Here is a 26778-nt window from a genome sequence, read left to right as displayed (position 1 = left end):
ACCCCGCCCCTTCTGGGCCCGCCTCCTTCAGCCTGCAGGATTGGCTCTTCCTCCATTTCCGGCTTCTGGGACCACCCCACCCCCACCCCCCACGGCGCCTACGGTTTCCGGTGTCATGGCGAGCGGAGGTCCCGGCAGTCGGTGAGGCGGCTGCAGGCCCCTCCCTGCGGAGCCGCTGGTCCGGCAGGCGGAGATGTGACCGCGGGCCCTGCCGGCCTGCCCTGGGCGTCGCGTCAGCTCCGTGTCAGCGCCCTCAGTCCGCACCGATGGCGGGATCCGGCTGCGCGTGGGGCGCGGAGCCGCCGCGGTTTCTGGAAGCCTTCGGGCGGCTGTGGCAGGTACAGAGCCGCCTGGGTAGCGGCTCCTCGGCCTCGGTGTATCGTGTGCGCTGCTGCGGCACACCCGGCTCGCCCCCCGGCGCTCTGAAGCAGTTCTTACCGCCGGGCACCACCGGGGCTGCGGCCTCGGCCGCCGAGTACGGTTTCCGCAAAGAGAGGGCGGCGCTGGAGCAGTTGCAGGGTCACAGGAACATCGGTAATTGCCACTGTCTCCCTTCTCGTCTTGCCCAGGTCCCAGTCCAAGCATGCACTCCCTCTCGCAGCCTGGCGTTCCCGTCTTCCGTCTTTTAGGCTGGACAAGTGGGTCTGGCCCTGTCCTTATCACCCGGTCCAGGGCCCTTTCCCGTCCCCCTTTCACTCTGCAATAACGGTGGAGTTGGTGGTCTGCTTTGCCCGTAGTAGATGCTCAATAAATTCTGTTTTGATTCAGTTCTCGTTGCAGAATGCCGCACCTATTAGCACAGAGAATTAACTTCTTTAGTGAAAGGAGGCATATCTTTACTAGATTGTAATGTCTTATACGGAAATTGTTTAATCTTTGCACACCAGTGAAAAATGGGAAATATTTCTAGTACTTGTGACGTCAGTGCTAATAACCCATATAGGTGTTACTTGATACATATTTAGTGTGGATTTGGGAGAAATGACTCCCAAATTTTACATAGTAGTCCTTATGGAAGTGTGAAAATTATACCTATGCACTTTATACTTTTACCCAGGTAAGACCATGTTTCATGATTCAGATATCCGGAATGTAAGATATGTAATGGTTACTGATGATTGATATATGAAAACAGTTTTCATTGTTACTATACCAACAGAGAGCTTATAATTAGTAACGGCTTTGGTTAGTACAGAAATGTCTTATTTCCTGGCAAGCATGATCCATATTTAATTTGAAGGTGACCTTTTTAACATTACCATTTGGAGAAGAATTTCTTAACACTAGTGTTGCTTTTTTTTTTTTTCCTTTTCTTTTTTAAGGGTTGCTAAATGGTGTATATAACCCGAGTATTTAAGACGGAAATCTTTTGCAGGCCTAAGGAGTTGTTGAATCTCTACAAGATTAGGTTACAATGCCATCTTGAAAGTCTCAATCTCTCCTTTTAATATTTAGATTATAGAGTGCTATTTTGGATCAAGAAACAATCTTCAGTTTTGATTTTGCATGTTGTGACATTTGCCGTAAGAGTACTTAGTATTTGGATTTTTCTTTCGATCATTTTTGCTTGGCACCCTAAGTGCCTATTCACCCATCCCTGAGTGCTTGGGAAACACAATTTGAATTATTGTGCCATGTTTAATATCTTTGAATAGTAATCCGCTGTTGAAGGTCGTCTCATTTTATTAAAGTAACCCAGTTGCCCAAAAATCTTACTCATGGGAAAAATAAATTACAGTGGCTTGCTTGCTCATCAAAGTTATCCTTATCTAGACTACCCCAAATTTGTATCTACTTTAATGGTCACTTACTCGGAGTCTGGTTTTTAAAGTATTATAATTCGTTTCTTTTTCTAGTGACTTTATATGGAGTCTTTACAATCCACTTCTCTCCAAATGTGCCATCACGCTGTCTGTTGCTTGAACTCCTGGATGTCAGTGTTTCGGAATTGCTTTTATATTCCAGTCACCAGGGTTGTTCCATGTGGATGATACAGCATTGTGCAAGAGATGTTCTAGAGGCCCTTGCTTTTCTTCATCATGAGGGTTATGTCCATGCAGACCTCAAACCACGTAATATATTGTGGAGTGCCGAGAATGAATGTTTTAAACTCATTGACTTTGGACTTAGCTTCAAAGAGGGCAATCAGGTAAGACATACTTTCTCTCCCCACCCCTTCAATGGTCTAAACAAAATATTTTTAAATAACAGAGGTGATTTAGTAGAGACTTAAGAGATATTTCTGTGTAAAATACTGAAGTGCCTGGGGATGAAGCAAATAAAAAGAATTTCATTGCCATAATCATTAAAAAAGGATATATGTTTGGGTCAGGTAGGGGGAGCTAGTACAAGAGGGCTGTGGAATTATTAAAAGTACTTTACCTACATAGAAGACTTTTTTTTCTTTGAGCATTTGGTTAATTGCTGAATTACTATTACTGGTGTCTTCAATGTTGGGACTCTGTCTAATGGCAGAACTCATGTGACAGTTCTGGCAAATTCTCCATTCTCTATGGTTTATCAGCTCTTTGCAGAGTGTCCTTATTTATCAGCAGTGTCTGACAGGCAAGAGAGTATCTAAAGAAATGAGCAGTTGTATGGAAAGTGTACAGCTTGCCTTTGAGAACTACCCAGTTAATGAACCAAAGCATTGCGGTAGCCAAGGACTCAAAATTTTGACATTCAGTTTGGTAGTGGCTCATTGTGCTTTCAGAGAGGTAAATACACTGGTTGGATGGAAAGTGGGCAGTTTTTGATTGGTTATAATATTTACTCATCTTCTTTAGGATGTAAAGTACATTCAGACAGACGGGTATCGGGCTCCGGAAGCAGAACTGCAGAATTGCTTGGCCCAGGCTGGCCTGCAGAGTGATACAGAATGTACCTCAGCTGTTGATCTGTGGAGCCTAGGAATCATTTTACTGGAAATGTTCTCAGGAATGAAACTGAAACATACAGTCAGATCTCAGGAATGGAAGGTAAACTGCACCACTGTTTTGCTTTGGGGTCCTTAATCCCAATGTAAGAGTACTCAGTTTATAGTGATTCTCTTCGAGGACGCTGATTGCTTCATCTCCTCCATATTCCTCTTACTGCATTCATGTTACCTTCAATGCCATTCCTCACTCCCGTAGCTACAGATGTGCTAGTGAGCATTGCATGCTCACTGTTTTTAGCTGAGGCCTGGCATGTCGTAAGTGCTTGAATGAATGCATTTCCCCAAAGAAGCAAAAGTGATTTGTTTAGTAATGTAGTATTCTAAAATATTACTAATACAGTACTATTCTATGAGGATTGTTAGAATGGATATTGGTTATTCTTTTACAAATGAAAACTTGGAGGCACAGATGTGTAAAACCACTAGCTCCAGATAGTACAACTGGATGTTCTAGACCTGGGCCCCCAATTCTGTCCCTCCTACTCAGAAGTTCAGTGTTCTGTCCACAGTTCCACTCTGCTTCGTGTTTATTTGTATTCTGTATGTGAACTATCCTGAGAAAGTGCTGCTAATAACATTGTTTCTTTGGGAACATGGGTTCTAAGTTCCAAACCTCTGACATAGGAATTAACCTTTCGCATATTCATGAGTTAGGAATTAACTACATTATGTTTTCCAACATATTGGGGCTCTAATGTTGTGATGATATCAGTATCCTTTATGTTAGAGGTTTGATAAACAGTACAATATTTAAGAATTATTATTGGTTTTGATATTAAACAAGTATTTTTTTGAGCATCTAATGCATAGTGTGTGGCCATTATACCATACAGAGTTTTATTTCTTTTAAACCCCTAATCATCTATACCTGGTGAAGCAGTTCTTGGAAGGAATACTTTAATAGCCTAGTGGGTGTACCTAATGCTTACTTTTGGCAAAAAAAGTACTGCCATGTGAGTAAAACCAATATCATTCTTTATCATTAGTACCCCAAACAGTCCGTTGTTCTTTCTCTAGTGCTAATATAGATAAACGGATCAATTTTCTACATTTAGCTTTGACTGAATTTGAGCTCTTTGGACTATTTCTTCTTGAGCCAGAGCCAATCAGAACTAAATCACATTTGGGCATTTTTTTGGTGAAATTTAGAGGCATGATGTGTACTAAAGCAATCCCCATTATTTGTCTCCTAGATATAAGCATCATTATTCTGTATTTTATCACTTTGTATAGAGGCAAAATTGCCGAGTATGAGCATAGGCTCTGAACTTAAACCTCTAGGGTTTATATCTTCCCCCACCTCTAAGTTATTTATTTAGGTTTACTAAGCTATGGTTTACTTTCTGTAAAATGAGGATAACAGTGTTGAGGTTAAAAAAGAAATGATACCTAGTTCCTAGCATAGCGTGTGGCCTGTGGTATTAGGTGATGATGATGATATCGGGTCTTTTTACTCATGTACACACTTCCACAGTACTCAGGGAGAAAATGTTATGTTCCACAAGGATTTAAGGTATGAATAATGTGACAGATGCAAGTTTTAAATACTGTCCTGGTTTCTCTTTGATAGTTTATTTTATTTCTGTCTGAAAACCAGTTGAAGACTCATCATGAAGACACTCTGACTCACCTAGCACACATTTACTTTCCCATTTTGCATTAAACTACATTTCTGTGTGGTTGCTTTGGTATTTGTTTCTTTATTCATTCATCTAGTAAGCGTTCATAGAGTGTTAGGTACTGAGAATGGAGAAAAAATGTTCCTCTTCTCTAGAAGTTTTATAATAATGTACCAATCTCCTTCATTAAGATTGTAAGCTCTCAGAAGAGCGTGTTTTCTGTTGCATTTAATTTACCAGACGTTCAGTGCTATGTGTCCAGTACTCAGTAAATACAGACTGAATTGAATAACCAAAGGAAGACTTTTCTCCATCTTTTCAGGCAAACAGTTCTGCTATTATTGATCACATATTTGCCAGTAAAGCAGTGGTGAATGCCGCAATTCCAGCCTATCACCTAAGAGACCTTATCAAAAGGTATGTTACATGTACTTTAAACTGGCTTTTTTTTCTGAATGGATTTATATTATTATTTCTGGTTTGCTTAATCATGTAGAGCTTTTCCTTCCTTAGAATCAAAAATCTTTAGATATTCTATACAGGCTAGCTTCTAATAAGAAAGCAATCAAGTTGGTTTACTAAATTTATTTTCAAAGGAGTGTTCTTTTTTCCTGGTGAGTACCAGGTATTAGGCTCTTCCTAGCAGTTATTCAGTGGAAGATAGATGATGGATCACTGTACCTTGGGCCTTTCGTAGCTCTGGCAGTTCTATATATGATAGAGAATAGGTGTTTATTAACTAAAGACTAAGTTTACTTTGGACTACCAAATAAAAGTTTCAAGTAAAGTAATTATATATTATACTTTAAATAATTACCATTGAAAACTCTGGGGACAGATACAGTGTTGTTTTTTTTTTAATTTTTAAATTGTTTTTTAATATAAAAATAATTCCTGTCTTTAAAAATGTAGTGACATAAAATAGACTTTCTTTGAATTGACAAAACATGATTTCTGACAAATGGTTTAATTAAAAGGATGTGTACCCTATTCTTAAATTTTCTCCAAACTGGTTTTTAAAGCTTCATTACAACTGCTCATTAGTCCACTCCTTCTACCCAGGAATGTTTGTTTCTCAGAGTAAACTTAACGGCCATTCAGATTCGGTGGCAACTTAGTCATGCCCTTATGATAGTCGTTGTCAAACTTATTTGAGAAAGCTGGTCCACGTGACTCCTGGGCCAGGTGTTGCTCCGGAGGGTGTTCTGATTAGCGTCAGTTATTGTAAGTGAAGGTGTCTGTTTTTATCTGGCATGATTGATTTTATATGTTTGTTGTTTGTGATTTGTGTTGTTTGTGTTCATGATTGTTTTATAAATCTTGGTGTCTAAGGAAATGACACTGTTTGTGGTTTTTGATCAGAGATAATTAATATTACACATGTGTATATAATGAAATGAGTCAGGCGGTTATGGAGCTTTTTGCTTAAAGTATACAGATGGAGTGTTTTGATTTCACCCAGTTTCCCCTAGTGGTAACATCTTATGAAACTAGTACAATATCGAAACCAGGAAATTGACATTACAGTCCATGGAACTCAGATGTCACCAGTTTTACTTGCAGTTATTTGTGTGTGTGTGTGTGTGTGTGTGTGTGTGTCTTACAAATTACAGTAGTTTTAAATAGCTGTCAGTATCTGATTGATACTAGATATTAAATGTTGCATTTTACATTGAAAAGAGGCAGTGTAAAATTATATAACGGATTCTAGGATAGAAGTCAAATTATGTAATGGATTCTGGGATAGACTTAAAAGTCTAAGTTCTACCATTGACCTTGTTATTTAAGCTTGAGGGGTTTGGTTTTATTTTGTTTTTAATAATACCTTTTTTTTTTCCTTTTTTCTATAAGTAATACTAGATTTGGAAGCTATAGAAAATTGTGACAAGAAAAATAAAAATTATAAACTCATTTTCTACTGTTAGCACTTCGGTGTATTTCTTTTCAGTATTTTTCTTCATATTTTGTTGTGTATGCATGCAAATTATTTGAACCTTTTTTTTTATTGTAGACTAAAACATAGATACTGAAAACAAATGTGTAGCTTAGTGAATGCTTAGGAATACTCTTGTATCCACTATTCAGGTTGAGAATTAGAACTTTACCAGCTACTCCTGAAGTCCTCTGCATACCCTATCCCAATCTCAAGCCCCTTCTTCCTCCCTAAAAGTAACCGCTACCCTGACTTTCATGGTTATTACTTCCTTGTTTTCGTTATAGTTTTATTACCTAAGTGTGCATCCCTAAACACTATGGTTTAGTGTTGCCCTTCTATTAAAAAAAAACAAATCCCTTTTAAGTTTCATTTACTCTAAAAGGTCCCTTTCCATCTCCTACTCTCCCTTTTCCTTTGTTTATTTGTTGAACAGCCTGGGTTGTTGACTCAGTATAGTTGTCCGCAGTCTGAATTTTACAGATTGTGTTATTGTAGTGTAGTCTAACATAGTTCCCTATTTTCTGTAAATTGGTAGTTGTACGTATGTATCTAGAGGGTGTTTTTTTTCCAGACTATAGATGGTATTCTGTTTTTTTATGTCAGCACATAATGTGGCCATCTCCATTTTATGTGTTAAGAACTGTTAATACTCAGTGCCTAGATCCATGACTTTGTTAGGGGTTGTAGAATGGTGATGTTCTTATTATGTCATTTTCTCTTCATTTAGTTAAGACAAAATAAATGCTTGATTCTCTTGACTTGTTTTCATAATGAATTGATTCCCTGTCATCTTCCAAAGCAGACCATCCCCTTTTTGAAAGGTCAAAGTATCATTATTAACTAGTGAATTTAAATATATTTGGTATATTTCAATCCATTTCAGTTCTTATCCTAATTGAAGCTGAAATTATCCCATCTTTGATGAATGTGAGCCTCTGCAAGTTGGTTTTGGCAGACCTTATTATCTGTAATAGTTTCATTTTTATCTGGTTTGGTAAGATGTTACTAGTTCAAAGTATACATTTCCTGCCCCAGACCTGGAAGTAGCATTTCTCCAAGAAGCCTGGTTTCTTTTAGTAGGAAATGATATTTTAAAAACCACAATCTGGGTATTAAGAATACTCATTGCTACTGGGGTGGTCATTGTTTCGAGGCCTATTAAGTGGACAGAGTTCGTACTGATGTGTCCAATTTAAATTCAGAACCACAGTGTTTTTACTTCTTCTGTTTTACATCTCTTTCTCTTTTCTTTTATGTCAGGAATTCTGGTTCTTAAGGACAAAGAGAATGCCAGATTAGAGTATTTCATAATTACTCATTTGCTTCATTCCACATTACACTAAAACAGTCTCAATAATAGTGGTATAGTAAGATTACTGAAAACAGATGTTTTTGCATATGCTTTTCCCATTCTTCCCTCATTTGAAAAATAGTTATATCTGCATTGTCAGATTATATAGCCATTACATGCTATGCACTCTGTTTTCAAACACTCTCATTTAATCTCAGTTCTTTGTGTAACTAGATACTTAATGTTCATCACTGATCCTTGTGTTGATGTCTCTCTAGTCATTTTAGTTTACTGAAGCTTGTTCTCTTGATCATAGGATTAATATTCTCTGAGTTCTTGCATGTTTTTTCTTTTAACATTTTTTTAAAAATACTGTTTTATTTATTTTTTAACTTATTTGTTTTATTTATTTATTTTTGGCTGCGTTGGGTCTTCGTTGCTGCACGCAGTCTTTCTCTATTTGCGGAGAGCAGGGACTGCTCATTGCGGTGGCTTCTCTTGTTGCGGAGCACAGGCTCTAGGCGTGTGGGCTTCAGTAGTTGTGGCGCATGGGCTTAGTTGCTCCACGGCATGTGGGATCTTCCCGGACCAGGGATCGAACACGTGTCTCCTGCATTGGCAGGCAGATTCTTAACCTCTGTGCCACCAGGGAAGTCCCTTGCATATTAATAATAGTTAAACTGTGCTTATTATACTTGAAAGTCTGTTTACCTGGGTATAAAAATCCTTAGCAGACACTTTTCTTGAGTGTCTTAAATTACAATTGACCCTTGAACAACATGGGTTTGAACTGCAAGAGTCCATTTATACATGAATTTTTTTCAGTAGTAAATAGTATGTTACTACATGATCTGCAGTTGGTTGAATCTGCGGCTGCAGTACCGTGGATACAGAGGAACTGTGAATATGGAGGGCCAGCTATAAGTTACATTGATTTTACACTGTGGGGAGGGGGCGTGCCCCTAACCCTGGAGTTGTTCATGGGTCAACTGTACTCTGTTTTCTTCTAGCATATAGTGTTGCTGTTGAAAACAGCGTGTTGATGACACTCTGTCTTTGTATTAAAAGTCACTTGGTCTTTTGGCCTAGATGCCCTGAGGATTTCATCTTTTTCTTAAAAGTCTAGTGATTTTACCGGAATAATAGATTTTGATTTTTCTAGGGTCTATATTCTCAGGAAATATGTAGTTTCAGATCTTTTTGTTTGTTTTATGAAGGTATTCTTAAGTTACAGTTTTTAGTATTTGTTCCCTCGCTTTGGTTTTTTTCCTTCAGGCACTCCCATTCTATATATATTAGATTTTCTTTGACTCTATTCAGTATTATCACTTTCTCTTGAATCTTTTTTTATTTCATTTTTTTTTATTTAAAAATATTTTCTCCTTTCTGCCTTGTTTGTCTTTAAGACATTATCTCTTGTGTTTATTCATCCTTGTGTCTCTTCTAACTTAAGCTTATTTTATGAAATTATTTTTTCCTTTTGTTTCTCCTGAGTTCTGTTATCTGATTTTTGAAATTTTCTAATTTGATTTATGTTACTCTTTCATATCTTGTATCTTTGTAAAAAATGTCTTTAGCTCATTTGAAATGGTAGGTTATAGTGTTCGTCTGTGTTGTGGTCATGTCTTGCATGGTTCATTTTTATATGAAATTCATATGAAATATGGTTCATTTTTATATGAAATTCATTTTCCTTAACTTACAGAAGAAGGTGTAGCTTTTCTAACTACACAGGGCTCCTTCTTCTGTTGTTTTGTGTAATTTTTTTTTGAAAAAGTGTTTTTTTTCTTTTCCTGAGATCTCCTGGCTCTTCCCCTTCCCTACTTTTTTCCTGGTGTCTTTGTCTCTTTCTCTCTCAATTTATTTACCCCATCAATGTGGATTCTCTTCCCAAGATTTCTTTTCTTTGCAGGACTCTGCCCTGGAAGGGAGCTTCAGCTGGTTGGTTTTGAGAGGTTCTAGTGTCTAGATTACTTCAGCCCCCTCAGGTCTTACAGAGGACCCCTTGCATTCACTTGGAATTAGAATGTATAACCCCTGGTAGTTTCAGCTGCTTTTCTCAAATTGGCTAACTGTGCTTTCCAGTGAATACCTGTTGGTTCTTTGGGATTATTTTTTTTCTCTGGTTCATCAGATTAACTGTTATTTTTGTCTGCTTCCTTCTACATACATGCCAATGTGGTGCAAGTCCTACTGCTATTGATGGTTTCTCCCTAGCCTCTTGTATTTTGGAGTCTAGTGGGGTTACCTACTTTTGTTAGAGATGTTGTCCATAGATTTTTGATTTTGCTATCAAGTTGCTTTATTATTAGGGGGATTTGACAAGGCTCAAAAGTCATCTCACCTCTTTTTGTTTTTTTTAAATTGGATTACCCGAAATCTATGTCTAGCTATTTTTCACTTAGTGTTACAGAGTGTGGATCACTTTCCCATGTTGTATTTATTAATCAAAAAGATTTTAAATTAAAATATAATATTATGTCTTAGGTATATATAATAATTTATTGAACTATTTACTCATAAATAGCATTTATTTTTTTGTAGATGAATGATTCAGTGAGTCATGCTAATATGATTAATGCTGTGGTGAACATTTAGACATTTTTATTTTCTTTAATGGCTGCATTTTCAAAAGATTTGACAAAAATTGTAAAGATACCTATTTTTGTGTTTTAGCATGCTTCATGATGATCCAAGCAGAAGAATTCCTGCTGAAATGGCATTGTGCAGCCCATTCTTTAGCATTCCTTTTGGTAAGTTGTATACGTCTTTATCTTTTTCTTGGTTATTTTACGATCAAATAAGACATCAGAACTAATTTATATTCCCAAGCTCCTTTGCCTGATAGTCATCAATTTATTTGGGAGAGTTTACATTTAACCATGTTATAATGAATTTAACAGCCCCTCATATTGAAGATTTGGTGATGCTTCCTACTCCAGTGCTAAGACTGCTGAATGTGCTGGATGATGATTATCTTGAGAATGAAGAGGAATATGAAGGTCAGCGTTTCCTAAATTATATTTTAATGTGTCTTTCCTAACTGTGTGGAATAGTCATACCAATTCGTAAGATTCTCATATTTTACTAATTTATATAGTGAGGATATTGAACTATATGATCTCTAAAGTACTCTTTTTGATTCCTGCTATAGATTCAATGTGTCCCCCACCAAATTCATATGACAAAGCCCTAATCCCCAATGTGATAGTATTTAGAGTTGGAGACTTTAGGAGGTAATAGGGTTAGATTAGGTCGTAAAGGTGGGGCCCTCATGACGGAATTCATGCCCTTTAAAAAAGAAGAGACAGGAGAGGTGTCTCTCTCCTCCCTCTCTTTTTCTCTGTCTCTGCCATGTGAGTATACAGCAAGAAGGCAGCTGTCTACACCAGGCAACAAATCTGCCTGCACCTTGATGTTGGAATTCCAGGCTTCAGAACTATGAGAAATAAATGTCTGTTGTTTAAGCCACTCAGTCTGTGGCATTTTGTTATAGCAGTTCGAGTACACTAAAAACAATTCCTAAGGTCCTTTCAACTCTTTTACATCTCATAGGTCTTTACAAAATTAATAAAGAAGGCTATCTTTCCCAGCAACTTCTTTCTCCCTGTCTATTCTAGTCCTGCCCTAATCTTTCACTTCTCCTTTTAGCTCTCTTTTTTTGCTTTTAATAATTCATTCACTCAAGACATATTTACTGAGTATATACTTGCCACTGTGGAATTATTTCCTGTCTTTAGTGTGATAGGGGAGACAGTTATATAAACAATTATAGTTTTGATAACTCTGAAGGTAGGGTAATGTACTGAGGCAGAGGAGGGGTATTTAACTCAGTCTGAGTGATGCATGAATGGGCATCTCTACAGAGGTAATATCTGAGAATTGCTTGGCTAAAAGTTGAGGGGTTGAGCTAAAAGTAGCTGAAAGACATAGAGATGAGAGAAAGTGTGGCATGTTCAGAGAACAGCAAATTGTTTGGTATGACTGTATCTTAGGATATTTATTGGGGAACAGTCAGTTAAAGCTAAAGAGGTAGCCAGAATACAGATATCTAATAGACTTGTTTGCTGTGTTTAAGAACTTGGACTTTAATCCCAGAGGTAGTAATATTGGAATATAAACTACACAAGAGAACTTTGCGTCAGGGGTAGAATAGTCCCTGGCTTCTGAGAAGTACTCAATAAATATTTGTTCTTTGTTAAATGCAATAAAGAGCTATTAAAATTTAAACTAGGAGAGTGATATAGTCAAACTTGTGTTTAATAAGAGCATTCTGGAAGCAGAGTGGTGAATGGACTAAAAAGCAGGACCAAACATAAAAATATCAATTGCTTAGTATTAAACATTTTCTTTGTGGAAAATTAAACCATTACAGATGAAGCTAATTTTACCATACTGTCTCTTGTAAGGGTAAATCAGCTTTGTATAGTTATCTGACAAATGAAACAAACATAATTTCTTTGAATCTGTGACAGTTGTAGGAATCTCCAGTCTCTACTTTTTAGGATGCCTTTTTATCTGAAAGAATAGTCTTGCCCTCAGCATTGTTTTAATCAGGTCCTTATGGTACAGTAGTTCTAAATAATCTTGGCATCTAATTCAAATTACTACTTAAGTCCTTTAAGTCTGTCTACCTACTGTACTTAATTCTGTCTCCTCCTAATAATTTTTATTGCTGTAAAACTCAAGCTTGGACTTTCTTGAATAAATGTTAGGGTAGACTATACCTACTCTATTCTGTGTATATTGCTATGTAACACCTTTTTTCTACTTCTAAATACATTGAGCATTGAAATGTTTAAATGTTGCTATTAAATCTTACTGTTTAAGAGTCTTATGTGAACTAAAGTGCAACAGACTATATAGTACCATTAAATGCCTTGTTAGTTCTAATTAGCAAGGTCATCTTCAAATAACACTAGTTTTAGGTAAGTTTGCCTTGCTAGAAATCATAAGTGTTAGGACAGCTGTCTTGTAATCTTGATGGTGGTGGGGAAGAAGTTAGATTCAAACCTTCCACTTTAGACCAAAATAAATTGCAAATCATGTACAGGTTAGAGTTTAAAGCAAAACAAAGAAGTAAAGGAGGGGGTAAAACAGGGAAAAAAGAAAAAGAAAGGAGGGAAGGAAGGAAGGATGGAAGAAGAGCAGGCAGGAAGGAGAGAATAAAGGAGAAACAATATAACTAAAAAATCATGGGAGATTAAAAATATATATATTGTTGGAGTGGGGAAGGCCTTTTACTAGTCTGGCACAAAACTCCGTAGAGGTAAAATTTTAATTCAACAAATTTTACCTTGCATAAACCACCAAAGACAAAATATTTACAGCTCTTACCACAGAAAGAATCCCTATAATTCAAGCCAGTAGATTATGGGTAGAGGATACAAATAGACAATTTATATGAAAGGATGTACAATGTATCTCACACACATATTTCATTCTCATTTATTGAAATGTTAATACCATACTATGATATCTTTGTTACCTATTACATTGACAGTGAAGAAAATATATAAAAACCCTCCTGTGAGTGAGGTACAGGAAAACATATTTTCATACAACACTGGAGAGAGTTTAAGTTGGTGAACCTTTATGAAAGGCAAAATGGTAACTCTAACAATTACAAATTCATATCAATTTTGACCTAGCAATTCCATTTCTAGAAAGTTAATTTAGAAGTACACAAGTGAAATGAGATATGTACAAGTTTATCTATTACAGTATTATTTATAATGGCAAAAAGCTTGGGAATAGTTTAATTATTCAGCAGTAGGACACATTAGAGAATTTATCAACCATGTATAGAGTGAAATACTACACAGCCATAAAAACAAATGAGAAAATTTCATGTAATGATATTGAAAGATCTAAAAATGTAATGTTAATTTTAAAAAAGCAAGATTGGAACTTTTTACTTAAAGCATATATGATCATGTTTGCTTGTATAAGCTTATAAGATTTATGGAAGGATACAGAAGAAACTGATAATGTTTATTGTCTTCAGGGAGAGGAACAGAATGACATTTTGGAAAGTGGGAAGGAGACTAGTTTTGTGGATTTTGAATCACTTGAATGTATTAACTATTCAAAACAAATTAAAATATAAAAAGAAAATTATTAAATGCATTGAATTTATATTGTTCTTAACTTAAGCTTAATTTTAGAAGTTATAGAAAATGACCTCATTACTTAGATATGGATTCCTGAATTCTTTAATTTAAAATATGAAAATAATGAATGCTCGTTAATTACATCTGATTACTGTTGTGTTTATTAATAACCAGATGTTGTAGAAGATGTAAAAGAGGAGTGTCAAAAATATGGACCAGTGGTGTCTCTGCTTGTTCCAAAAGAAAATCCTGGCAGAGGACAAGTAAGTGAATATTTTCATAATTCCAGAATGATTCAGAGGTTATTAAAATCCTGTACAAAATGTTTTAATTTTGTAGAAAGATGTACACAGAATGTTGCTAGGGATTATGAATTTTGCACTATGGCTGTTTTTATTTTCTTGTACTTTTCACTTTTTCCAAAAGTTCTATAATATGCATGTACTTTTTTATCAGTTAAAATTTGTTTTTTTAAAATATTAACCTACTTTTAAGCCATTATATACAGGCCAGCTGAATCATATGCTAATTTAGGTCAGGGTCAGCTACAGAAATACTTGGCCCAATTTTGTTCTAATTAAGTACAGTTAGGAAACCATTTAGGTTGGATTCTGATTGTAATAGAATTATCAGTGATAATTTAAACAAGGAAAATACACTGGACTGAGAATCCTGAAAGCTGAGTTCCAGTTTCAACTTGACTAGCTTTGTGATGAACCGTAGTTTTTTCATCTATAAAATATATAGGCTAAAACTATGATCACAGTTTCTAAAGAAAACTCTGTATCCTAAATTAAATCTTTCTTTTATCTGTAGTTTTTTTTTATTTTTCAGAAAACAGAATATTGTTTTACTCTAAGTGTTTCTCAACCTCAGCACCATTGACATTGAGCTGGATAACTCTTTGTTGGGGGAGCTGTCATGTATATTATAGGATGTTTAGCAGCATCCCTGGCCTCTACTCACTAGATGCCCTCCCTCCACCCTCCTCCTCAGTTGTGACACCAAAAATGTCTCTAGACAGTGCCAAATGTCCCCTGATGGGTGAAATCACCTCTGGTTGTAGATTTTGTTTTTCATGGTTCAATATTATGAAAATTCTTGGCAACTGAAAAAAAAACAAAAGAAATCTCACTCTAGTCTTAGTGAAAAGTTATTATTGCCAGTCTAGTAATAATGGCACTTACCTCATTCAGTGTCAGGAACATACTGAATACATCATTGCTGCTTATTTACTCAACCAGTATTTATTGAGCATCTGTTACTTTCGAGGCACTGGGATACAACAGTGATCAAAACACAAAAGAATATATAGTGAAAAGTGCTATGGGGAAAAAGAGATTGGAGAAGAGATTTAAAGAGTGCTGTGGAGGGGTGGATTGCAGTTTTAAATAGGCAGGTGAGGAAGGACTAGTGGATTACACTTGAGTCAAAATTTGAAGGAGGTAAGGAAGAGAATTCCAGCAAAGAGAACAGCAAGTTCCAAGGCCCTGAGTATGCCTGGTAGGTTTGAGGAGGTCAGTGTGGCTATGCAGAGAGAGAAAAATGGGGAGTAGTGGGAGATTAGATCAAGGAAGTATGGGAGTGTAAGGGACAGATCAAGTAGAGTGAGCCTTGTAGGCCTTTGAGATAACATTGGCTTTTACTCTGAATGAGAAGGGAAGGTATTGGAAGATTTTGAATTGAGGACTAATGTGATCTGACTCGTTATTAGTCTGAGTGGTCAAAATAGAATGGGAAACACAGCATAGAGAAACGGGGAGTATTTTCAGGGGAGAAGTATCCATCTTTAAGATGATATGAAAAAAATAAGTCTTTATGAGCAAGAAGACATTTGCTTTATCACCAAAAGAAATAAGAAGCTTCTACTGACATTCACTGGAGAGTGAAAGCAACTTTTGATAAACTCTTAGAATCACAGATTTAACTTCCTTGGGTTATTGAAAATATCTGTTGCCTAGTTGGTAAAGCCAGTTTGACTATTTCAGTTCAAATTAACATGTTATTTTTTTAAGGAATATTAAAAAAATACTGGGAAGTAGACTATGGGAATGCATCTTACAATTATAAAAAATAGTCAAGATTAAAATGATAGAGCTCTAATAATTATTTAATTACATAGTAAGTTATAAAATATGTTTCCTCTTTATTTAGTTCAGAATGATGTAATGTGTAAAATTATAGGTTATCTATGAAGCAAGGAATCTTATAGAAAGCTTGGTATTCCTTCTATAAGTGCATGTCTACTCATTTATTGAACTTTGGTGTATGGATTTTGGAGTAATTATGAATCAAATTAAAAAAATCAGAAAGAGCTTCATTTTTCTCACTGGACATCATCTAATCTTCCTTTTGTATTTAGTGAAAAAGTATATATTGCTTGAAACTACAGCTAAGCACATTTATTTTGGTAAGAAAAGGAGATATAAAATACTAAGTATATCTAAGGTGAAAAAATGAGCATCAGTTTTTAGCACTGGATGGTCTCTACTTTGTGTTCAAGAGTAATGCGTATTTTGTTGTGGTCATCCATGTACAATGCTTGGTGTCAGTCTATTTATCTCTTGTAAAAATAAAATACAGTGTGTGTGTGTGAAAAAAAAAAAAAGAGTAATGCATAGCTTAAAATGTCATAGAATGGAAGAGACGAAATCAGTTCTGCCTGTCCCTTTTGCAGTAAATATGAATTCAGAAAATCCCATCACAGGCCAAAATATCCTAGGTCTAATGTCACACATCATCCTTAACAGAAATATTTGCATGAGACAGGGAGTGACCAGTCATAGGCAGGGCATGGAGCTTTGTTTATCAATGAAGAAACAGTCCATTAAAAAAAGTACTGTGTTTGAAATTGCTTCTTTTTATGCCCTGAAGGTTTTTATGCCCTTTGGTAATAACTTTGCTTCGTCAGCTGGGAAAAGGGCTCCTATGAAAGGGGAAATGAAAAGGGATAACCTGCCTGAACTTCTAGGTAGAGCCAGTTTTAGGAAAAGGTACAAATGAAAGTTAAGAATCTGGAAATTGATGTCCTTAAAACTGTCTATTCTTGCTTCCACTTTGAAAGTCTCTGAGTGTCCTAGGATGCTCGCACCTCAGTTTGAAGAATATTGATGTAACAAATGAGGCATACAACTGAGGAGGGAAGGCAGTTCTTTTCCTGGCTCACATATTTACGGGTAACTGAGGACAAGTCATTTCAAGTCATGTCACCTCCCTGTAACTTTTGCTTTAGATCATCAAAAAGAACTAATAAATTATTATGCTATTTCGTTTACCTATGGGAAAGGAAATTACCTAGTTTTAAACCTCTTCCTTACTATAGTTGCGGCTTCTGCAAATCTTCTTTGAGACACTGTTGAAATGTCGTTGTTCTCTGGGCTGTTCAGCCCTGTCTTCAGCAAGTGTCTAGCACTATTCAGCACTCCTTTATGAACTTGACAAAAGGATGTATGTTTTGATGGAATTTTTCAGAATTGAAATGAGTTCTAAGGAAGTATTCTAAACTTTGCTGTTCAAAAATGTGGTCCATGGACCAGCAGCATTGGCATCACCTGGAAGTCTGTTTAGAAATAAAGAGACTCAGGCCCCACCTTAGATCTACTGAAGTAGAATCTGCATTGTAACAAGGTCCGCAAGTGATTCATATATATATACATATATATATATGTGTGTGTGTGTGTGTGTGTATATATATATATATATACACACACACACACACACACATATATATACACACACACACATTAAAGTTGGAGAAGCACTGTTCTAAAACAATTTTGATAAAAATGAAGTTACTTTGTTTTCTCTGTCCTCTTACAGGTCTTTGTTGAGTATGCAAATGCTGGTGATTCCAAAGCTGCTCAGAAATTACTGACTGGAAGGATGTTTGATGGGAAGTTTGTTGTGGCTACATTTTACCCACTGAGTGCCTACAAGAGGGGATATCTGTATCAAACTTTGCTTTAATCAGTAACCTAAGGACTATTTCCTGTTTCTCCTCTTCTATTTCCTGGGTTATTGTATTCTACATCTGAATGCAGAAGTACCCCCTTATCATTTTAAGGGAATACTTTGTATATTTATTCAATCCTACCGATGTGCAGCCATTGCTCAAGCAGTGACTGCATTGCAGACATTTGGCACTGAGTAGGACAAGACCTCTCAGCTATACATTGAGGGGGTTTAGAGCATCCATGTGGGCAACCTTTTTTTGTGCAGTAGGGCAAGTGCTGCTCTTCAGTATGTAACCTAAAAAGATATTAACTCTTTCATGTGATCATGAAGCGAGGATGAATAATATCATGTTGTAGTGAATATTATTAACAAATTTGTTAGAGTTGGTGACATCACTTACAGATTATTCCTTTATGTTGTCAGAGGGGTCTTCCTTATTGATATCTGTAGTTGGCACTGGATGCTCTCAGTAATGTTAAGTAATTGTTAAGCAGCAATTCCCTACTGTGTTCTTAACACTGAGTTATGAATTTTTTTAAAGGAGTACTGTAGTACTGAATATTCCTTTAAAGAAACTGCAGTGAGCCTATCTACATTTTTTTTTTAATTAAGGCTTTTAAAATAGAAAGCTAATGCTTGATCTTGCACAATTTTTATGTCCAGTATGTATGCTCGAGTGAGTGTGCAGGTGTGAAAGATTAGAGAAAATTTGAGTAGCTTTCTTTATAGTGTGAATCTTGTGAGTTAATACAGTCTATGCCCATCTCTTCCCTACCTGTTTAATATCTGTAAGATTTAGGATACAAGTTTTTTGGGAGTTGGTCTGTCTGATAGAATGAAATGAGAAAATAGTTCATTCGTGAGAGGCCCAGAACACACAAGTCTAAACTGGGTTACACTGAAACTCTCTTAAAGTGAGAAAACTCTTGTAAAAGTTTTGGTACACATAAATTGCCCCTTCTTTCAGTCTGCTTTAGACCCTGCATTAGCTCATCTGTTTTGAACTGAATCTTCTAGGATCACTGTAAAATTTCTCAAGATAGAGTTCTGTCTACTATGATGGAAAATTGACGTGGGTCAAAAAGAAAGAATTAGTTGTTCAGTGAAGGGAAAAGGAAAAAAAAAATAGGCAAAGGGCGCATAGTCAAGAATTATTTCTTTCTTTCTTTCTCTCTCTCACCTCCCTCCCACTCCTTCTTTTCCTCTTCCCCCATTCTTTATCTCTATCCTTAGCTGAAGAGAAGTTAGAGGAAAGCATCCTAGGTGGTCAGGTGATCTGACTTCTGATTACAAGGAAGTTAAGAAAGGTGTAGCTATAATAAGGTGGAAATAGAAAAGAAGAAAAACTTATGAAGAATTCTTAAAAAGGTTCATAGCAATCTCATGTGTCCCCCAATAGAGGAAACTAGTATTCGTGAGTTCACGGGCACAGGTTGACTACATGGTTTTAGGAATTATAATTATGGATTCCTCCCACTTTACAGTAGATTGTCTTCAAAGGTTTAAATCTTAGGAAACCTTTATAAAGCACTGATTATACAAAAAAAGAAAAGTATACAGGTTATGAATTTTTTGTTTTCTTAACTAAATGAAAAATTTATTTATTTATTTATTTTCCTAAGGAAAAAGCTTTTATACCTTTCCCTGCTGGAAGCCTCCTCATATAGTCTTTCCTTGTGTGTGCCATGCAGGTTATTGAGAGCCCAATTAAGAATTTATGTCTTAGAGGATGAATTACTTGACCCTGTTGAGACAATTACCATTTGATATTTTAGTTATTCACAGTTACCTAATTATTCAGGACTCTCCTTAATATTTGTTATGAAGCCAAATTTGGTATAATGAATTGCCAAAAGATCTGTGGCGTGGCGCCCAAGGGAGAACTGTAGAGTAAGCTTCTAATATGTGCCCTTAGAAGGAAGAGCTATTATTTTTCATTATGGCCTTTTCAGAGGTTGATTAGCTGGTTTGGTTTCAAATAAAAATTCAACAGAGTATTGTGGAGACCAAAGCTTTCCTAAAACATAAACGTTTGTATGGTAGCAGCTTCCATGGTGATTAAAAACAGCAGGTCTTTCCATACATACTGATGAACACAGAATGCAAATGAATTCTTTTTAAGGGCAAGTAGTCTAGGTTAGCACATATACCTTTCTCATTCTCCCTCCCCCAACTATCACCAAAAAGAAAAATCCTTACAAATAAACTGCAGGTAGGCTTCTAAGCTTAATGTTGCAGTATGCTGCTAACATCTTGATGCTGAATTTCACAGCATTCTTTGATCGTCTTCTTATTGCTGATGTATTCATGCGTATATGTAGTGTTTAACACTGTAGAATTTTATTACAGAAGATGCTAACTAGATTTTAAGGGAGCTGAGGGAATAATTGATGAGCCTAAGTAACCATGCATCGAATTAAATATTTTATATTTAAGCCACAAAATTGAATGGAGGTGCCTCCTTTGATTTAAATTGTTATTTTATAGCTCTTAGCCCATTACTACCAAAGATGACATTTGCAGATTCTCCCTCCCTCTTCTGATATTATAAGAAATTTAATCTTGTTATCTTTTTTAAACCTGAACCAAATATTGAATGATGCAATTTTCATGATCCTTTAGGATGAAATATATACACAAAGATTTTGATTCCTTGAAGTTTTAAAGACAGAAGTTTTCTTTTTGAGAGGTAGGGTAAACATGTGAGGGTTCATGTCACTTAACCCCTACCATTTTGGGAAAATTTTATCTCAGGTAGTTTTTCTTTCCCTAAATTAATATCTGTGCTTCCTTCCCTCTTGCCTTCCAGTTTCTTCTTTATTATTCCATGGTATTTTCATGGTACATTTTTGTCCCAAAAAAGGCATGTAAATTGATAATTCTATAGGAAATCTTTGGTTCTTTGGGAACATATTTGGAGGAGGTGGCTACTTGGCTACTTTCAAAACTTTAATGCTATATTTAGAGAAGAATAAGTAGAGTTGGACACCCCAGTGAAAGATAGCACTGCTAAAAGAAACTATTTGCTGCATTTTAAAGGAGTAACAAAATGAGCCTCTTGGAATAAGAGATTGCATTTATTATTACTGAATGTCTTCCTTGTTTTGTGGCCATCAGTATAGAAACTCTTTAGAGAAAAATTCCCTCTCTGCTATGCCTTGAGCCAATACTAGGCTTCTTTTAGAACAAAACCATAAATATAGTTTTACTCATACTTCTCCTTGTTTTCATTGAGACAAGTACTGCCTTCTTTTTGGTATTCCAGCTGCTAAATAAAGAGGGCTGAGCTATATTAAATTAACCTTTTTAAAAAATCTCTCAATTCTTATTTAACTTGCCTTCTAGATTCATATTGCTTATACTTATATTTTAACCTTTGAGCAAATTTATTATAAGGAATGCTGCCCGAAAGAGTGCTGCCATGTAAAGGAAGTTGAAGAAACTATGAGCATAAGGTTTGTTTCTGTCTTAGTACACTGGGCTTTCACCCTGGTAAGGGAATCAGTTACCTTTATGGAATGAATTACAGTCAGAGTTACAATACTCAAATGCTGTTTTATGGCTCATTTGAGTTATTCCTCAAATGCAGGTAACTGGCATTTTGGCATCATTATCTTTTTAGGCTTGTATTCTGACCTTATAAAATTAGGCCTATCTTACATAATTTCTACTATTAGTTATACTTGGCAGCATGACATTTTATTTTTTATAGTTGAATGAAAATCAGCACCATAGTAACTGATGATAATTATAATAACATAGTTACTGGGTGAGGGAGTGGGGGAGACACTCAGTAACCACGTGTTTTACCTGGACTTTTATGCAAAGGTACGTGCTAGGTGGCTTTATTCAGATAAGTGTACAGATGGAATTGCATCATGACTTTTAGTCTGGTGGATGTGTAGACAGTCAAAGATTTAAGCAAGTGCCTTGTGTTTCCTGGAAAATATTAAAACTCATTTGGGTGAAAGCTTCCCAAATGATGATAATTATTGCTCCTTTGCCTTTTCCTTGGAATAACTTTTGGATTGAGTCACTTAATGTAAAACTCCAAAATTGCCTGGGTTTGCCTTTTTTTTATATGTGTAAAACTATTCGTATTTGATTTTTTCCCCCCAATATTACATATAATGGAAAGCCAGAGTTATCTGGCAGAATCAAATTCTTCCTTGGATCTAGTTCCATTTTTAATATTAGGTTCCTTCTTCAAATCTTATTACTCTAGCTCTGATAAAATTTATTTATTTCTTGTCAAGTGTGGTCACAATACAGACCAGCCTTTGGTCACAATTAGCTCAAAAGAATTTCCATTTCTTCTTAAGGTGCTCAATAAATCACCTTTACTTTGAGATGTTAGCCTTTTCAGGTTAGTATTACTTTCTAGCTTTCTCAATGAATATAAGACTGTTGAATCTCTATGATACGGAATTCATCTGAGCCTCTTATGGTATATTTGGGTAAGTTATATTTTCTTAGTTATAGAGGAACATGGATGTTTTAGTTTTTGAAGTACCCCAAATTTTAAAGATTTTGTTTTGTTTTAGGTTAGCTTCTTCTCTACCTGACACCACAGGGTATATCATGTTTGTTATCTTAGCCACCTCCCCCTCTCCAGTGTCTTTCACTGCTTTTTAAATTCACACAGTGAATGACCAATAGATTTACACAGTGACATGTGATTGACAAGTACTTATGGATATTTAAGAAGGTAAACAATTTTAACTATTTTTGCTGCAATTTTATAGGAGAAATGGGCTGTAAAAGAAATATCTATAAACCAGAGAGCATTTAGGAAATTGTTTATTTTATAGGTGGTCATGAAGGTGATCTTCAGGATATAAGATATATAGTTTACACAATCTTTGTTTTCCTGATATGAAGTTTTTATTCATTTTCCTACAAGTCAGCACTTTTGTTGTCCCTTATACTGTTTAGAAGGGTTAATATTTTATTTGCTTTATTTGTGCTTTTCAGAGAGTTGTCATAATCATGGCAGTTATGTTTGTGACACCATAAATGCTGGAATTCATGGGAAATTTATCAAATGATTGCCTGAGTGTTATTTCCCATTACATAGAGTAGCTGTCACAATATCCTAAAGAAAACTGATTTTTTTTTTGAAAGTCATGTATGTTTTATGACCTAGCTTTGTGGTATTTTAATTTAAAAGCAAAGAGAGAAGCTTTGTGTCTTATTTTGCCTTATATGACCATTGATCCTTGTTGTGTTGTGCAGAAAAGAGCTTCTTTTGTTATACTACTTTGTATAATGAAAATAAGTCACATTCTGAAGAAAAAAACCCCAAAACTGGAATTGTCAAAATTTTTGTTCCTTTTTGGGAAACCCTTATGTAAACATCAGAGCTATTTGTTATCATAAACTCTTGATTGTCAGCAAGAGAATTATTCATAGTCACTTCTATCCCAGGTTGGAATTGCTTTCCCCTTCTAAGCTCTCTCCTTAATAGTATTCATGATGTCAGGACAGTGAGTGTGTAAAAGCAAATGTAGTGAGGTGTTCTAAATCACACATCCAAAATCATGCATTTATGGACTCAAAAATCTTTTCAGTTATTTGAATTATCTATAGCTGTATTATTTTATTAGCATGAGTTGTCAGAAGTCTGCCAAATTTAAGAGTAAAGAAGAGAAAGATAAGTAATAAAAACAGAGAGATGAGGGGAAGAAAATAGCTTCCTTATTGGTGTTATTAATTGTTCATATAGTTTATGACCTAAAAATGATATTTATTTTTAAAAATCCAGGTTTGGTACCTGTAACATAGAAACGTTGCCATTTCTACACATTCCTCATCATTGTTTCCCCAGAAAATTATTTTAAGAGTGTATGAGATCAGACTAAATATCCATATTCAGTTTGGTCTAATTTTTAAAAATAAATATTTAAGTTAAACTCCATCTTTTGTGTATTTGGTATACATCAACACTTATGCAAATCAAGGATCAGAAAGAAACGGGATTAGCCATCTCCTTATTTCCCTTTGCACAGTGGGTACAGTGGGTGGCATTAGTATGCACTAGCTGCAGTGTTATAGCACCTTATGAAGTAAGTAGTGTTTATTATAATAAAAAAAAAGTTAAGCTGCATCTCTGTAGAATATTTACTTTGCAGAGTGTAAAGCTGTCATATCTTTTTCCAGCAGGATTTAACTCCTTCATTCTTAATTTTTTTGAAAAAAAAATCTTCAGTAATTTAACATTCCTTTATATGCTCTTAACAGTGGCAAATCTGGGGTAGAAGGGATTTTTTTCCCCCCCAAAGGGCTCCATCTTTGTTATCTTTTGGTCACTCTTTGAAATCCAGTTATGATTAATAGATTTTTAACAGTTTATGGCTTCCCATATCAGCACTGGAGTGGCTGGTTGTGAATATTAAAACCTACTACTATTTTCCCTCAATAACATGTAATTGCTATGTTTTTGATTAGGAGGTATGGTTAGAAAAAATGTGAACGATCACTTAAACCAAAGCCAGTTATAAGGAGTATTCTCTCCTGTTGGTTTACCTTCACCTCAGAACTACAAGAATATTACAGTACATAGTGAATAGTTGTCTGTAACATTTCTACCAGTTGTTTCAGTAGCGTATTTGTCTTGGCATTTCTTGGCACTATGGTTCTCTGTTCTTGGTGATGTCTTATTATTTTGTGATTTTTTTTTTTTAATAACTAAGTGGGACTATAAATGTAGATGTGTATCAGTACCAAGAAGTTCTTTTCTCAAATCCCTATATTTCTGATTTCAAGTCTTTTAAACCTGTTTTTTCTTGCTGAGTAGTAAAGAACTTTTATTTTCCACTTTCCTATATACCTAAAAAGTATGGACACTGCGTTTCAATTAATTGTACTGCATATAGTTTTTTGCTGAAAACTTTATCTGTAAACACAATTGCCTTGTTCAGTTTTGTTGTAAACTGACTTACCATAAGATGCACTGTTGATATGCTTTCTGATGTGTGTTTGTTTGATAAGGGTGATAAAATAAAGCTTAAAAATAAAGGAATTGCTTTTTTATTTCAAATATTTCTGTATTTAGTATAAATATTCAAGTTTAGATAACAGGTAAGTATACTTATTTTATGATTTAATTTTTACTGAGAGCTACCATTGAAAAATTTCCATGTAGCTTCATTCATTCATTTCTAAAGAATGTGATTTTTCATCTTTGAAAATAGTACATAATTTTTTATTTTGGAATAAATGTTCTCGATAATGTAGAAACAGCCTTATCTCAGGAAAAGAACCAGAATTCATAGTTGGGAGACTTGTGTTCTAATCTTGGTTCTTTTATCAAGTTGGATAACTTTAATCAAGTGACTTAATTTCTGACAACAGTGTGAGATAGTAGGTTCAACCATCAGTTGTGGAGCATCTCCTAGATGATGGTACTATTTTAGATAGTTTATGTCATGATTAATGTTCCCTTTTACATATGAAAACTGAGGCCCAAATAGGTTAAATAAACTTGCCCAACATTTCCTGTGACTTAGAGGTGGTAATCATATACTGGTCTCTCTAGGAGTGGCATGTTTTTTAGGAAGCCTGTGGCTGTTCTGTATGATGAATTCAAGGGAAAGAGACTGCTGAGAGGGATACCCTAAGAGACTGTTTTAAGAGCTCAGAATTGAGAAAATGAATGTTTAAGTCAGTAATTCTCACAGTCAGCATATAACAGTATCACCTGGGAGGGCTTGTCAAAATACAGATTGCGGGACCCCCACCTCTAAAGTTTATAACTGTAGTTCTTGCTGGGTCTGAGAATTTGCACTTCTACCAAGTTCTCAGATTATGCTGTTGCTGCTGGTCTGGAGACCGTACTTTGAGAAGCACTGGTCTAAACAAAGGACTTGGGCTGTAGGATTGAAAAGCTAGACCAGATTTGAGCTACTTGGGAATCATTCTCAATCCCTCCTTCTCCCTGATAGTTGCAGTAAAACTAGTAACTAATTGAGCACTTATTTTGTGCCAGGCACTGTGCTAAATGCTTTTTGTACATTATCATTTTTTCCCCCACACTAAATCCTTAATCACAAGCCTATGAGGAAGGTACTGGTATTCACTTCATTTTATGGTTGGGAAAATGAACATTTAGATGATCTTACTTCCTATGGTTACATAGTGGGTAAATGAATGTCTGGCTCTAAAATTATGTTCTTAACACCACTATGCTGGATTGCCTTCTAGTCAACCCAGTAATTCCTCTCTGATCCATCTTCCCTTTTCCATTTCCTCTGATACTACTTAGTTTAGTCCTTGATCTCTCCTCCTTACTCTAGCTTCTCACAAGATCCTCATCTTTAGTCTCATGCCCCCAGCCTCTGCTTCGCAATGCTGACAGTTTTCATTCTTAAAAATAAACCTGATCATGCTACTCCCCGCTTCAAAAATTCTTCACATTATTTCCTATTTCTTTACCTGCCCATTTGCCTTCAAAATAATATCTAATTCCCTCAGATTGGCATATAAGATTTTTCACAATCTGGCTCCTCCTACAAATCTTGCTGCATTTCCTCTGTTTATACTTTATGCTTCGTCTGTACTAAACTATCCATCTTTCTACAAATTTCATGCTTTTTCTTGTATCTGAGCTTCTTATCAAAACGTCATTCAATTCTCTGTCCCCCCACCTTACCTGTGTGATGAAATCCTGCTCATCTTTTAAAACAGCTCAATTGTCACTTTCTCAAGTTATCTTCCCTAAACTCCACCCCCAACTTCCCACCTCCCCCAAAATATCATTAATGCTTCTGTGCCAACTTCGTACTTGTATACATGTATTTCCAGTGTGGTTAGACTTACCATTTTGTTTTGCCCGAAGTGCACTCCTTGAGGACGTTGGGTCGCCATATTCTGATCTGTATCCCTAGCACCTAGCACCATGCTGGACTACGGTAATTGCCCAATAAATG

The 26778-nt window shown here is 35.8% G+C and overlaps 1 protein-coding gene across 1 annotated transcript; it reads left to right on the top strand.

Moving 5' to 3' along the window:
• The first annotated feature begins 114 nt into the window (after positions 1 to 114).
• Positions 115 to 24837, top strand: UHMK1 (U2AF homology motif kinase 1). The gene is made up of 8 exons (XM_061183171.1): positions 115 to 534; positions 1857 to 2149; positions 2787 to 2978; positions 4880 to 4974; positions 10461 to 10537; positions 10688 to 10786; positions 14072 to 14160; positions 17717 to 24837. Exons 1-8 carry the CDS (start codon positions 267 to 269, stop codon positions 17861 to 17863), a joined length of 1260 nt encoding a protein of 419 aa, XP_061039154.1. The 5' UTR covers positions 115 to 266; the 3' UTR covers positions 17864 to 24837.
• Positions 24838 to 26778: the final 1941 nt, after the last annotated feature.

This window comes from Eubalaena glacialis, chromosome 3 (genome assembly GCF_028564815.1).
Source record: "Eubalaena glacialis isolate mEubGla1 chromosome 3, mEubGla1.1.hap2.+ XY, whole genome shotgun sequence".
NCBI lineage: Eukaryota > Metazoa > Chordata > Mammalia > Artiodactyla > Balaenidae > Eubalaena > Eubalaena glacialis.
Note: the sequence above shows the minus strand (reverse complement) of the source record. Positions and strands in the feature narration are given on the sequence as shown.